Source organism: Stegostoma tigrinum, chromosome 6 (genome assembly GCF_030684315.1).
Source record: "Stegostoma tigrinum isolate sSteTig4 chromosome 6, sSteTig4.hap1, whole genome shotgun sequence".
In the NCBI taxonomy this organism is placed as follows: Eukaryota; Metazoa; Chordata; class Chondrichthyes; order Orectolobiformes; family Stegostomatidae; genus Stegostoma; species Stegostoma tigrinum.
The window spans coordinates 66,623,254-66,639,072 of NC_081359.1; the positions used below are offsets into that span (position 1 = coordinate 66,623,254).

At 39.1% G+C, this 15,819-nt stretch overlaps 1 protein-coding gene across 3 annotated transcripts in view; it reads right to left on the reverse strand.

Annotated features, from left to right (window-relative positions):
- The window catches only part of septin10 (septin 10), an 81,069-nt gene that overhangs the window by 23,263 nt on the left and 41,987 nt on the right, over window positions 1-15,819 (reverse strand). For all 3 annotated transcript variants that reach the window (XM_059646620.1, XM_048532162.2, XM_048532161.1), the window contains exon 4: window positions 11,378-11,564. In XM_059646620.1, coding sequence (XP_059502603.1) covers window positions 11,378-11,564 — 187 coding nt within the window. The remainder of the gene's footprint in view (window positions 1-11,377; window positions 11,565-15,819) is intronic.

The window sequence follows — 15,819 nt, forward strand, 5'->3', positions numbered from 1 at the left end:
CAGGATAGATTTCAGAGGAACTGTTAAAGTTTTTTGTTAAATAATAGATGAAGAACTTCAATATTGATTCAGTAAAAGGCTAAAAAGGGTAAACCAGAACAGCTGCAGTTCGACACTGCTGTCAACAGGTTGTTGACAGAGATTCCCATGGACTTAATACAAGAAGGGGAAAATTTGAAAGCTAAATGATCATGTCATATCTGCACATATACTGGGGAAATTCGGAATTACATATATACACCTGATGAAAAAAAAATGAATGAGAGTCTGGCTTGTACATGGCAAGGAGTTTCTGGGCTCAATAGGAGAAAGACAGGTGAAATGCAGAAAAACAACATATAAAATGTTCCTGAAACGTCAGACTGCAATTTATTGAAAACATCCACAACACAGTGCTACTAGTATTTATGGCTTTGTCACGTATTTCAGTTTGTGCACTATGATTTTAACATGAGCTTATTTGCATTAAGTGCCCTAATGCATCATTGGTGACATTTATATTGGTCCTCAAGTTGCTAATGGAGACAAATTAGGAAATTACTATCAGTGGTGGTATAAACGTTAAAAGCTAAACATCTAACACCTCACACTACTGTCAACAGTAGCTTCTGACATTAGTCATGCATTAAACAACTGAGCATTCCAGTTTCACTGTCACATCAAAATTAGTGATTGATATATCAGTGCTTTCAATGAGTCACAGAATCACAAAATTATTATGATGCAGAAGGCCATTTGGCTGGTTGGATCTGGACCAGCTCCTTTATCTGCTGAAGTATGAAAATCAATTAGGGCACATGAATAAGTACATTGTAAAAATACAATGTGAGATATGGATTCCATATTAAAAGTAAATTATTCCATATTAAATTCCAGTCAGGTAAATTGAATAGTCCTGCACAAAATAGGTCCTCATTCAGGCTGCTTTTCCTAGTTTGAGAGTTGTTGGATGCATCAAAACTTGGAATAGGAACTTCCTAGGGATGGACAATAAATGCCAACCCTACCAGCAACACCCATATCCCCTGAATGAATAAAAGCTAGCAATTGTGAGGGTTAAATTTCACAGATTGCAAAACCACATTTCATCAAATCAGTACAAATACCCTCCTTAATGGTCTAGATCTTAGTATTCAGAAACACTGACGATAAATCTTTCCTTTCAAAAGGTTGAGCAGACAAAAACTAACACTCATCCACTCTGGATTCCTTCGGGTAAGTTATATTTTGGGAAAGAGTTCAGAATCACATGCAGTAAGGTATCAAGCCGAGACTGCAGTGGAAACCTACATACAAGAACTAGGTCATTCAGTTAATCAAATCTACTCTGTCATTTGCTGAGATCTGACTGACCCGATTGTTCCCTTAAACTCCACCTGCGTATGTTCCCCAAATCCAAACAATTCCATTGTTTATCAAAAATCTGTCCAACTGCTCGAATATATCAAATGGGACAGCTTTTACTCTTGTCTTTTAAGAGAATTCTAAAATCCAATGATTCTGAGAAAAAAAGAATTCGCTCATGTCATTTTGATTCAGAATTTATTTTTTCATTTCCATTTCTTCACATCTGTGGTCTTTATATACCTTTACAATTCGTATTTACCAGTGTTGCCACTATTCCATGGCTTTGTAATGCTGCAGCTTTAATTGCTCAAAAGTTTTCTAATCATCTTCAAACTTCAGAGCAAAGCTCACACAGTATGAGGTCATACTTACATCATAAGAACAATCCATTCAGGCAAACTAATGTTCATGCTCAACACTAGCTTCTTACCAAAATTTTTAATCTCATGCAATTAACTCATTCTTCTATTTCCTCGTGTTTCTCTAGATTTCATTTAAAACCATTGTGTTATTCACTTTAACTACTGCCAACAAGAGCACACTCCAGATTACCACCACTCTCCAGGTGAATACATTTTTCCTAAAAACTACTGGCTTCCTTAGATTTACGGTTTCCAGGTCTTTTTCCACAAGTGGAAAAATCTTTATCTCAAGCTATTAAAACTTTTTAAAAATCTACAGACCCTTTCTGAATAGGCTTCATCTTCTTCAATGCTACTTTTTAAAAATATATATAATTTGGCGAGTAGAATTTTATGAATCAACTTCAAGACATTTATTTTCTTAATCTTTAAGAGTCTCCAGGACTTTAAGTTTTACACGGTCACTCTCATCCTATTTATCTAACATTTTAATCCTTGCTCCTCATCCTTTTCACTCTGCCATTGGAATTATCTCAAAGATCTTTCCATCCTATTTCCTTCCTCTCTTTCAAAGTAGCACTTTGTCTGTTTTTCAAAACAAAACCAACAGACATGAAAAAAAGCACTAAATCGAACAAGCTTGCCCCACACAATGTCTGGAAAGAGGCACCCAACTCCAGCCTACTCAAATTCAAATCTATGTTCCCTGATCCTAACTAATCTGCCTTACCAAAACAAAATTAAAATAGTTATTAAAGCCAAGTCTTTAAGGCAGACTATAGAGGCTGAATTTTACCAATAAATCAGTTAAACATCAATTTGAGAGCTTGACTCAATAAGCCTCAGTCTAAGAAATCTTGCTATTTTTCCCAACACATTGTTACCTATGCACTGTGCTCCTATTGCACTCGACCGATCATATCCTCCAGCTCGCCACAGGCAGAATTACTGGCTACTGCTCAGTCCCCTCAGGATTCAAGGCACTGGCATCATCTTTGAATCCCAGCCATTCACCTGATCAAGAATTGGCAAACCTGACAGTAGATCTTCACAGTTTTTGTCATTTGCCTAGACAGTCTCAAGCACAGGGAAATTGGCACCCGATTGAGGTTGAGATGTTGATGACTGGTCTCCAAGATAGAGGGCCACAGCAGCATGACAGGTCACTCCTTTGACTTTCATATTGGTAATTTTCACGGTCCAGTTTATTTCCAGTGGGTTGAGAAATAGGTAACCATATTGCAGTGAGGCAAGATGGCATATTAATGATGTTAACGGATGCAAATAGGCCTCTCGCGGTTCACCAGCAAGAGACGCACACAGTTGGTAAATGGGGCTTTTTGGTCTTGAGGTCAGGAATCTCTAATACAAATCTTGCACGATTTGTCCAACATTCTTGCCAAAATTTGCATCAATCAGTGGCTGGGAAACTTCAGCCTATCATTTTTGCAAAGTTAGGAATCATTCTTTAGCTCGGTTTGAACTTCTACAGCACTGTGCCATCAATGGGCAAGGGCTAAAACTAGATGCAGAACTGTAAATGCAGTTCAAGTGAGAATCTGCAAAATGATTAATAATAGTGTTGTTGCTTTGTACTGAATGATTCTATTCGCAATATATTACTTACTGTGGTTAGTTTCCCTTGCATTGCAAATAAACTTGGAATCATCAGTGCACAACAGCATCTAGATCCTTTTTACCTTTTTGGGAACGATGTTGAAAGTGGTTGGATAAGCTAAGTTTATTTCGTATTGGTTCAATCCAACTGCATAATACTAGATTTATTTACTTAGATCAACTGCAATGTCATTGTTTGTTCCATTCCCTTAGCCCATCTAAACTTTTATGCAGAAAACTGTACTATCCCTGTTGTGCTAAATGCATAAATTAGAATTAAGTGCTGTCAACGTTTTTTTGAAAAGAATTCATTAATAGAATGTGGGTGTTCTGGGCCAGCATTTGTTTCTTTTCCTTCTTTGTCCTTGAAGTGGTGGTGAGCTGCCTTCTTGAACTACTGCAGTCCACTTTGGGATGGGTGGACTCACAGTACTGTGGGACAAAGAATTCCACAATCTTTGACTCCATGACAGTGAAGGAAGAATGATGTATTTCCGAGTCAGACTGCAAGTGGCTTAGAGATGGAGGCATTCCTATGTATCTGCAGTCTTTGTCCTTCTAGATAGCAGTGGTCATGGGTTTTGAGGACAATATCTAAGGAACCTTGGTGAATTCCATGCAATTGGTATACACTGCTGCCACTGAGTTTCTGTGCTGGAAGGATTACACTGTTGTGGATGTGGTGGCAATCAAGTGGGCTGCTTTCTTCCAATGGCATCAAGCTTTTCCAAACAAATTGGGAATATTCCATCATATCCACAGCAGACAGGGTTTGGGGAGTCAGGAGGGGAGTTATTCACTGCAGGGTTCCTAGACTCTGGTCTGCTTTTGTAGCCATCATATTTATACGGTTAGTTTCTGATCAACAGTATAACCCCAATAGCTTCAAAGTGGGAGAATTCAGCCATGATAATACTACTATTTGTCGAGAGGTGATAGTTATTCTCTTGCTTGAGATGATCACGACCTGGAAATGGTGTGTGACGCCAATGTTCTTTGCCACTTAGAATTTATTCAGGTCATACTGCAATTGGACATGGACTATTTCAGTATCCCAAGAACTGAAAATGATGCTGAACATTGTTCACCGATGACTGCATGTCCCCACTTCTGTCTTATAAAAGGAAGGAAGATCACAGATGAAGCAGCTGAAGATGGTCTACGTTCATGGTCTATGATCTTTGGAATTAAAGATGTAAGAGGCAAGAGCTAATAATCACAAGCTGGAAGACTGCAAATTATGTATGACCTACACAAGTCAAGGACATATAAAACAGTTCTCAAAATGGTTACAAATGACTATGGCACATGGCAGCTGGAAAGTCAAAAGGTGAAGGAATCAAGTGCCACAGTAAAGGCGTTAAAAGTCCTTTTCAGGGAAAGAAATGAAAAAAAAAAATCAAGATGTGTGGAATGGAGACAAGATGGACACTAGTTCTTTCACTGCATGTCAACAGCATTGGCGAGCCCAGAATTTGCTGCCCTTTCCCAAACTGGCGAACGATAAGGAGTTGCTTCTTCAAACACTTCAATCCCAGTTAGGTACATGCATAGTGCTGTTAGTAAAAAGCTTTAAAAAAAATTTGGCACAGCAGCACTAAAGGAACAGTGATAATTCCATGTCTGGATGGTATGTGACTTGGAGGTAAAGTTGCAGGCAGTGACGTTCCCATACATCCACATGCCTCAACTTCCTAGGTGGTAAATGTCATGGATTTGGAAAGTGCTATTGAAAAAGCAGTGCCAAGTTGCTGCAGTGCATCTTGCCGAAGGTATGCATTCTGCTACTTTACAGTGGCGAAGAGAGTAAATGTTTAAGAGAGGATGAGGGGGCGATGCAGTGGACTGCTTTGTTCTGGATGGTATTTAGCTTTCTTGATTGTTCAAGGAACTGCAGTCATTCAGGCAAGATTGCACTGTAGATGGTTGACAATTGGAGTTACTCATTGTTGAATTCCCAGCCCCTGACCTACTCCTGTAGCCACACTATTTATATGACTGGCCCAGTTCCGTTTTTGGTCAATGATGATGATGGCAGATGATGCTAGAATCCAAGGTAGATAAATCAGAGGCTGGAAGAACACAGCAAATCAGGCAGCATCTGGATTGAAACTCAACATTGGAAGTGGAGAACTCAACTAACCTTCCCATTCATCCCTCAACTCCCTTTCCAGCCCCACCTCCTCCCTTCCATTCCACCTCTGACCTCCCTCCCAGCCACCAACCGGATTCATCCCTCCCATTGACAAACCAGGTCATACCTACTTACCAGTGTCAACCTATCACCACCATTCTGCTACCTACACCCCCAACCCCCTTTATTTGCAGCTCCTCCTAAAGAAGGGTAATACCCAAAATATTGGCTTCTCCTTTCCTCCAGATGCTGCCTGGCTTGCTGTGCTCTTCCAGCTTCCTGTTTGTCTACTCTGGATTCCAACATCTGCAGTTTTTTTTGTCAATAACTTAACAATGTTGATAACAGCAATGAATGTAGTGGAGAAATTTTTAGATTAGTTCTTGAAGGTAACAAAAAGGTGAGTGTGAATAAGGGTAAATATAGGATAAAGTTGAAAGGCAGAACGGAAAAAGAAATCAGAACAAGAAAGTGGGCTATGTGGTAGCAGACCGATTTAAAGGAAGGAATAACAAAAAAAAGGGAACATGGTAGCTGGAGGAGAAATGTGTTGTGGCTGAAAGTTGCAGCGAAAGCTAAGCAAAGCAAAGCAGCTTTTAACTTCAAAACAAAAAAAATTATAAAAAACAACAAAAACCTAGCAATCCAGATCTAATGAGATAAGGGACTAATCAAGGCCAGTAACCAAGGACAAGGTCAATCACAGAAGCCCAAAATTTGAAAATCAGTGTTTCCAAGAATTATCAAGCAAAGAAAATTATATATTCAGCATTTACACACATCTAAGAGTTTTGTGGATGTGTGTATAAAAAAAGTCTCACTTTTGAGTCTAAATGATCATGAACTAATTTTAAAAATATTGTAATTTTTTTATTTTTAATTGTCAATGTGTCCAAATTTAAATATACAATTCTCAACCCTTTTCTGGGAATGACACCAAAAAGCCAAAAGTTTTTGTGAAGCAGCAAGTTTACACAATAGTTTGCTGGTGTAACAGATAAAATAAATTTCTTGTGGAAAAAATGACAACTATATTCAAGGTGCTGTATAATTACAGCCAATTGGTGTCTTCCCTCAAAATCAAGGTATTTTCTAAAAAAGGAAAAAAGGTAGGACAAACAAATCTGGAGCTCCAAAGCAGATGGAAACTTAGGTAAATAAAGAAAAATGTGCTTGTGACAGGCTTCGGATAATGGATACAATTGAGAATCAAGCTGAAGAATGAAGGGTGGCAAGAAAGATTTGAGGAGAGGCAATGACCAAGTGGTATTATGACTGGACTGTTGATCCAGAGACCCAGGTACAAATCCCACCATTACAGATGGTGGAATTTAAGTTTAATTTTAATTTTAGCACTGCTGCCTCTCAAGAGCCAGGGACCCGGGTTCGATTCCACCCTTCGGCAACTGTCTGTTTGGAGTTTGCAGATTCTCCCAGTGTATGCGTGGGTTTCCTCCGGGTGCTCCAGTTTACTCCCACGCAGTCCAAAGGTATGCAGGCTAGGTGGATGGGCCATGCTAAATTGCCCCTAGTGTTCAGGGATGTGTAGATTAGGTGGGTTATTAGGGGGATTGGTCAGAGAGTGGGATGCTCGGAGGATCAGTGTGGACTTGTTGGGCTGAAGGGCCTGTTGCCACATTGTAGGGATTCTAAATCTATGAAAACAAATATGAGAAGCAATGAGAATATAAAAAAAGGCAGCTAACATAAAATTCAAAAATCTTCTATAAGCACATCAATAATAAAAAAAGTGATAAAAGCTGTGTAGGGGATTTACACACAGGCAGAAGGTACAGCTGAGAGGTTAACTGAAAACTTTGCATCGGACACTATCTTTAAGGTATAAGTTCTCCAGGCCATTATGACGAGGCAGAAACTCAATCAGTAGAAGGGTTTTAAAAAAAGTGTGAATCAGCTATTGATACTTTAAACTTAATAAGGCATCAGGACAAAGTGATATGCATCATTTGATGCATTGAAAGAAGGAGGGAAATTTGTAGAGGCATTGGCGAATATCTTTCAATCCATTCCTCGCATTCAGGTGTGGAGTCAGAGGATTGGAAAACAGTTACACTGTTGTTCAAAGAAGGTTATTGAGACCTGTCCAATAATTAGAGGCCCGTTAGTTTGACTTTGGCAGCAGGGAAATTTCAAGAGACATCATTCAGGATTGAATTAATGGATACATGGAAAATTATGGTCTCATGCAGAAGAGTCAGCATGGATTTCATAATGGTGGGAGAAGAGGTGAGGTGACGTGACATGATGTGACATGGGCTGTGGGTATTGACAAAGTGAGAATAGAGAAAAGACCACCTGAATGGGACAAACCTTGGGGGTTGGGCCATCTGCCCAGTGTGGAATGGGGTCTCCTCAGCAAAGTTCTAACCCTCACCATTTTTCACCTAGCACCAAGTAGTGTGACATATGCACATTGCTCTGCCCCTGAACTCCTCCAGTCAGCCTCAAATTGGACAGGAAGTGGCGATAAATTTGTTTTGTGCTTCGATCAGTCAGACAGACAGAGACAATCTCAAATATACCTTTTAGCTTTGGGCAAAAATCAGAAAAGAAATATTGGAGAACTGCACAATGAGTTTCACCAGATTATACCAACATGTAAAAGAAAACGTTATTAATACAAATTGAATGAATTTGGCTGAAACAAGATATCTATCCTTTCAAAAGGATTGCATAAAGGACCTACAGAAAATCTGCTTCCTTTGGGGAACATTATCTAGAACAAGTGGGCACAATCTTAAAATTAGAGTCAGATCATTTAGTGAAATATAAAAGCACTTCTTCCACAAGACACAATGGAAAAGGGAGATTCTCTTTAAAATCTCCATGAAAATTATACAAAATACTAAACAACTCAGTAGGGAGACACATTTACTTTTTCTCTTCTAATACATTAAATGTAATTCTAAAATCTCAAAAGATTAAAATCAATTACGCATAATGTGCATATGAAATATGAAACTCAGGATAAAAATTATCCGATTACAGCAACTGTTCTCATTACACCCAAGGTAACATTCGTCTTTTGTTACTGTAGCTCAACGGTCCAGTCACATTTGGGAAACATCTAGCCATTTAATCACAAAGCATGCAATGGCAATGTGGTTTGGAGGAGTACTACTTTAATACATTGAGGAGCTTATACTTCTCACTGATTGAGTGCGTGCATCACTAGCTAGGCATGATTTTAATCACCCGGTCCTATTGCCCTCAAACAGTGCTGGTGAGCTGCCTTCTTGAACCACGACAGTCCACATTTGTGTAGGTACATAGTACTATCATGTCAGAGTGAAAGAACAGCAATATAGAGTTCCATGTCAGGATGGTGCAGCTTGAAGGGCAGGGGGTGCTGATCCCGTGTATCTGTGTCCTTGTCATAGCTGAAATCACAGATCTGGAAGGTTGCTACGGAGGCTTGCTGAGTTATAGATGGTACAGATGGCTGTCACAGCACACTGGTGGACAAGTGAGTGAATATTGAAGATAGTGGATAGGGCATCAATTAGATCAGCTGCTTTACCTTGACTAATAGTCAACTTTCCAATGATGCTACAGGCACACTCAGCTGGGCAAATGAAGTATATTGTATCAAAATGTCTGATCAGTAGTATCTTGGCAATGGAGAGCTTTCAGGAGTCAGGTGGTGAATTACAGAATTCCCAGTTCTCAACATGCTCTTGTAAAGTATGTCTGGGGTTGGTCCAGTTCTCCTTCTGTTTCAATGGTAACCTCTAGGATACTGATAGGACTAGTGAAGGGTATTAGTTAAATTATCCCTTGTTGGAAATGTCATTGACTAGCCTATATGGCACAATGTTACTTCCCACTTCTATAGTTTTATTCCATATCTATTTCCGCCTGCCCCATGAACTGTTTCAGTACATAATGAGTGCAGTGGCAGTGAGCACTGCACAGTTAGCACCCCTACTCTGACCTTAAGGAGGGAACGTCATCAGTGAGTGAAGCAGCTGATGATTGGACCTCGGACATTACCGTGAGGAATTCCTATAATGATGACCTGTGGCGGAGATGACTGACCTCCAGAAACCACACCATCTTCCTGTTAGGTAATGCTCCGATCAGTGGAAAGTATACCTCCCTTCTCCAATTACTGTTGACTCATTTAGCTTGGGCTCTCCAACATGAAGGGCAGTCCAACTTTCTCTCAAATCAGCTAAATTACACATCTTTGAATCTTTGAAGATTGTAATGAGGTAAGGAGCTAAATGAGCCTGGAGGAGCCCAAATCAAGCATCAGTGACCAGGTCTTTGTGGAGCAAGTGCCACCCATTAGCATCGTTGGTGACTCCTTCCTTATGATCGTAAGTAGATTGACGGGGAAGTCATTGCTCAGGGTCACAAAATCCTGCTTCTTGTGTGTAGGAATATTCTGAAAATTCTCCACATGTTGGGTAACAACTTGGCTAAGGGCATACTAAGTTCTGGAGCACACATCTTTACTATTGCTGGAATGTGGTCTAGGCCTACAGTCTTTGCTCATGCCTTTAGCCATTTCTCAATATATCACTGAATTGAATTCACTGAAGACCGGCATTGCTGAAGTTGGAGATCTCTGGTGGAGGCTGAGAGGAGTCTCCCATACAAATATTTCTGGCTGAAGATACTTGCAAGAACTTAAACTTGTTGCACTGATTTGCTAGCTACCTCCATCATTCAGCTTGGGGATATCTGTGCAACTTTTAGCAGTTGAGATACTAATAAATCTCTGATAACAGCTAGTTAGTTTGCTTTGGTAATCAATAAACAGTTCAAACCCATAGAGTCAATGGCTCATGGCGCTAGCAGGAGGTTGTGTATTGCAAGGGAGTTAATGCAGCATTAAACAAATGTGGAAGCATTAACGACAATCTACAAAATGACAAAGTCCCATTAAAACATTTAACTAAATATAAAATTCAAGAAAAGTTAGAAAGTCACTGTTAATGTCAAGTATGACAACCCATGGTATTCCACCAAGCCAGTTATCAACTGAACTAAATTTATTGATCAAGAAACTATTGCTCAGTGCGCCCATGTACTGAAATGAAGCAGCTTAAAAAGATTCACTTCAAGCATTCTCAACAAGCATTTGCTTGGTATACCTTTGAAGATTTCAGTGCATGTGCAAAAGATACAAGTATCCAGATCAGGACTCAAAGGGATTCTAATATTAGACACTAGTCATACAAATATAAATGGGTCAGTTGGAAAATAGAAGTAATCCCAGAATAAAGGTTCAAAACTTGATCATTTTTGTGACTGACTGACACCACTGCATCTGACCCAGACTATTAGTAGCTGACAACAGGTTGTGTGGGATAGCAGCCCTTGTGAAGACAAGGCATGATGTATGGGAGTTGGGTTAAGGACGTGGGAGAAGGTGCCTCAGGCCCTCAGATATTGAGTCCAGAAGGTTGCAGAGTTGCCAAGGAGAAAATGAGGTGCTGTTCTTCCAGCTTGCTCCAAGGTTTCACTGGAGCACTAAAGCAAGCCTGAGATAGATATGCCGGGCAGGGAACACTGGTTGAGTTGAAATGGTAGACATCTTGATACTGACAATAGATCCACTGTTCATCTACAAAATAAATGTTGTCAGACATGTTATGCGCAACTGATACTGCAAACGACACCACAATTCAATGCATCATTCAAAATAGCACATCAGAACTGCACTACAGTAGTACAAATGGGACTTGAACCCACACCCTGACTCTAACTGTTAACACCTGGGACAGCTGGTCTATGTAACCAATTTTCCAATCCTCTATAAATAGATAAAGCATGCCCTCAAGAATGAGCAAGTGTGAAAACAAATGAGTAACAACACCACTTTCAAATGACCAACAAGATTTTTATCCTCTCAGAACCTTATTCTTTAAAGCTAAATTTGACCTACCTTGCTATCCAGCTTTTTCATTGTCACTAAATCTAGTGACTTAAGAGAATGGCCAGTGGGAGAAATGAAGTACAGACAGACATGGATACGGGAATCATGATAATTGTGCAATGAACGTTTAATCTTCAACTCTTCTTGCAGATAGGCCTCAAACTGGGCATCAATGTAGTCAATGATAGGTTTATAGCTATGAAAACCCAAAATAAACAAGTGAAATACAGGGCACTTAACAATGAAAATCTGAATATATTAGACTATAAATGGTTTATTGCTATTGTGTGCTGATTTTGCAAATTGGATTAGGTGGCAAAAACTAGTAAAATATTGTTGCTTTAATGCTAGGATTTAAAACTTTGTACACCATTAGTAGTACAGCCAACTGCTCAGTATTGACAGTGGATATCAAAAGGTGTCCTGCTTTCCAGAAGTTAAACTCAAAACATTTAAATCAGGACAAAGTTTGACTCGTAAACTGAGAACAGAGTTTAATGCCAGATAATCAGGTTGTATTTTCACTTGTGGTTGAAACTTTAATTGAAAACACACAATTAAAAATCATATAAATAGGGCACCTAACATGAAAGCATTTCGTTCTGACTTAGCACGCTAGGAGGCAGAAAACAGAGTGAGAAGAGGTAGCTGACAGGCAGAGGAAAGGAAAACAGTGCTGGAAGAGATTTTTTGAAGTTGGGCAAGTCGTGACCATTGAGCGTAGGATGTGAGTGAAACAAGACAATTTGGCAACTTTCAATACTAATTTCTACATGAGCATTTTTAAAGGCACATAGGGTGGAACTGGGATCTGCATCATTCAGCAAAACTGAACGCAAGGATTAGAAAAGAACAATCTCCTATACAACTATGAAATGTACACATTTCGGGTCCTCCTAAGAGGCAACAACGGACATTAAGTGATAAATATCAGCTAGTCTTGATTGGCTGCATTAACAAACAGAAGTTGCTGGAAAAGTTCAAAGGAAGGGTCACTGGACCCAAAACAAACTGATTTTTTAATCACAGATGCTGCCAAACAGGCTGAGCATTTCCAGCAACATCTGTTTCTGTTCCTGATTTAAGAGTTGTTTTGATTAGATGCATCCTAGGTTATTGTGGGTATATTTGAAAGTCTGTCAACAATCTCCCAATCCTATTGTATGGTGAGTCCAGAAGACTTGGGGCTTGTAAATGTTATACCATTAATAAAAACAGGGGAAAGGTTTAGGCTGATAATTGTAAGCCAAGTTGTCAAATATTAAGTGATGGGAAAACAATTAGACCATTGTTGAAGCCAAAATTAATTCTCACCTTAGAAAGCAGGAATTAAAAAAAAATCCCTGACCGCTACCACTAGAATAGCAGGACAACATATATAGGAATTGCACCACCTACACACCACCTATCCTGGTGGAGATTAACTGCATTCCTTTTATATCACTACTTAAATCTTAGAAATCCTCCTCAACAGTACTATAGACTTACTTGAAGAGATAAGTTACAGCAGTTCAAGATGTTAAACAGCTCCATCTTCAAGGAATTTTAGGAGAGAGCAAATGTTGGCCTTACCCATTAAAAAAAGATGAGAAAAAGGCAGCCAGTCAAAATTAAAAGGCACTGTCAGACTAATCCAAGTTCTTTGAAGTAGCAGAAAGCATTGATTATAGGTAGCGCAGTAGATGGCGTACAAGGACTTTACTATTCAGTTAATCATTGAGAGTCAGAGTCATATAGCATGGAAACAGACCCTTTGGTCCAACTCGTCCATGCCAACCAGATACCCTAAACTGAACTAGTCCCATTTACTTGCGTTTGGCTCATATCTGTCTAAACTTCTCCTATTCATGCCACTGTCCTAGAGGACTAATTCAAAGTTGGACGATGATACAAATATGATAATGGGAGATGACAACTGCAAAAAATGTCTAATTTTACGATTCACATCTTTTGTTGTACAGGGCCTTAATTCTTTAAGTGTAATTAATGGAAGTACCTCGTAAGAAGCTGGTAAACAGTCCCAAAGTGAATGCAATCCAAATGTGGTATGTGTTTGTGTTTATTTAGTAAGGCCAGAATTGGAAACAGGAAAACAAACAGTACATCGTTACAAAACTAAGGTGACAGAGTCTGTGAGACTGGTAAAATCCCTGTTAGAGAAATAAGTTATTCATTTAACTTTCCCCAGATTGAAAGAGGCAAAAACAGAAAGCAACTAGTAAAACAAGGAAAGGTCTGAGAGTATCCACATACCTTTAAAGCCAAAAGACAGATTAGGAATGAGAGACAAGTAGTTTAAATTTGTGTGTGGAATATTCCAGATGAGCTACATTTTATGGGGACAGATTGCAGAGATTGTTTTGTTGAGTTGTCAAGCAAATGGAACAGCACAAGAGGGCATGCACTTATGTAATTCTTTCAGCTAGCAACCATGTTTGAATTGCTTTTATAAAGTTAAAATTCTCCACTGAGATCACAGCTCAATATAAAGTTGGCTTAGGGTAAAGGGGACATTGTGCAAGACCAAAGATAACTAAGATAAATCCATGAAGGTGGAAAGGCAAGTTGACAGTGGTTAAGAAAGGTCACAAAGTGCATAGCTTCATTAATAGCCTCAGCTGGAACACTGGTATGCTGAATTCTGTGCACCACACCTTAGGAAGGATGTCAATAGAAGATAAGAGACAAATGCAGAGTGAACACAAAATGCAATACAGGGCTCTTACTGGGGGGGGGGGGGGTGGTGGTGGTGGAGAGACTTTTGTTCTGTTAAGAGATTAGAGAAAGTGACATTGCAGTATTGAAATATTGAAGAATTCCGATTATTCCTTCCCGCAGTCTTCTCTGGCAAATAGTCAGAGGTCATAGACTTCAAACAATTAGAACAAATAGAAAAGAAAATAAACAAGCTTTTCAGCTGATAAGCAAGAAACCTCAAGCGACTTCATGTTTATGTTGATTACCACCACAGATGCATACAGCCAGCACAGTAATTACATTTTCACAGGTCAGTAAAATTGGAGGAAAAGTCAATCATCTAGAAAAGCAAAATTGGTTGCAACTGGTGTTGACAGGTTGAGGAAGTGAATTCAAGATTTGCAAAATATCTTTCAAGTTTTAAAAAACCATTACATAGCTATAGGTAGAAGGAAAAATGCTGGATCATTCCAAGTAAGGTAAATGAAGTGGGGAAGATGTAGAAAAGTAGAGAACCACATGCTGGACCTGAAGCAAATAGGATCCCAATTCCCAGCCAAGTCATTAAAAAAGATATCAGGTCTCAGGAACACACATGAAGTACTAATTCCAATTTTAATATCCTTCACAGACAACTAAGGGTGGAAAACAAATGCTGACCGATCCATTTCACGTGAATAAACTTTTAAAAATCCCCAGCTTTGCGAGAAGCATTGAGTTCTAGAAAAGATACAGCTAAGGGAAACAAATAAGATTCCCAACTGTAGATCACTATGAGGATAGGTTTGATGTCTTGGGTTTGTGCTCAGACAAGAAAATCTGATCCAAAATATTATTGAAAGCATGAATATCATGCCATTAGATTGCACCAGAGCCAAGAACATTAAGTAAGACAAGTGGTACAGTTAAGGTACTGGTCTGACCTTAGCATGAAGAGCTAGTTAGAAATTCTTTAAGCTGAATTAATCGATTCTCTTCTTTTTATTGTTCCACCAGGAGATAAGGTGATGATGAACAGCTAGCTAATGTCAGTGACTTCAACCAAAAATGAAAGTTATTGGATGGTCTTGATGTCATTTTTCTCAACTGGATACATAATAAAACAAACAAAATTATAAACAGCAGTGAGAGTCAAAAATGATGACTGATATCTGCTTAAACAAAAATGGGTTTTGAGTAGGTTTTAAGAGGTGAAGAATTTTTTAAAAAAAGCAGAGTGCTTCATGAAGTGATGACAGAGTATAACTGAGGCCATACAACAATTTACCATCAACTTCGCGGCCTCAATTGTGGGCAATGGGAGGGCACAACTAACTGAACACGAGTTGGAAGACCAAAATGTCATGAGCAAGAATCCAAAGCCTGATGTGATTAGAAATATAAATGTGAAGCACAAGTGTTGATTCATTCGAAGTCAAGAACTAAGTTTAATACTAGGAGCAAACAGGATTGTGTACAGGTGCAGATACTTGAACAAATTAGTATTTTTTAGAAGATAGGAAGACAACAAACAGGACAATAAAGGAATGAACATTTGTGATAAATGATAAGTTTCATAGTGCTGGAACACAGATCAAAAATATTGTGGCGTATGAAACAAATGAGTTAGATGGCTAGGATGTGTGGTTTGAAGAGATAATGGGAACTGCAGATGCTGGAGAATCCAAGATAACAAAGTGTGGAGCTGGATGAACACAGCAGGCCAAGCAGCATCTCAGGAGCACAAAAGCTGACGTTTCAGGCCTAGACCCTTC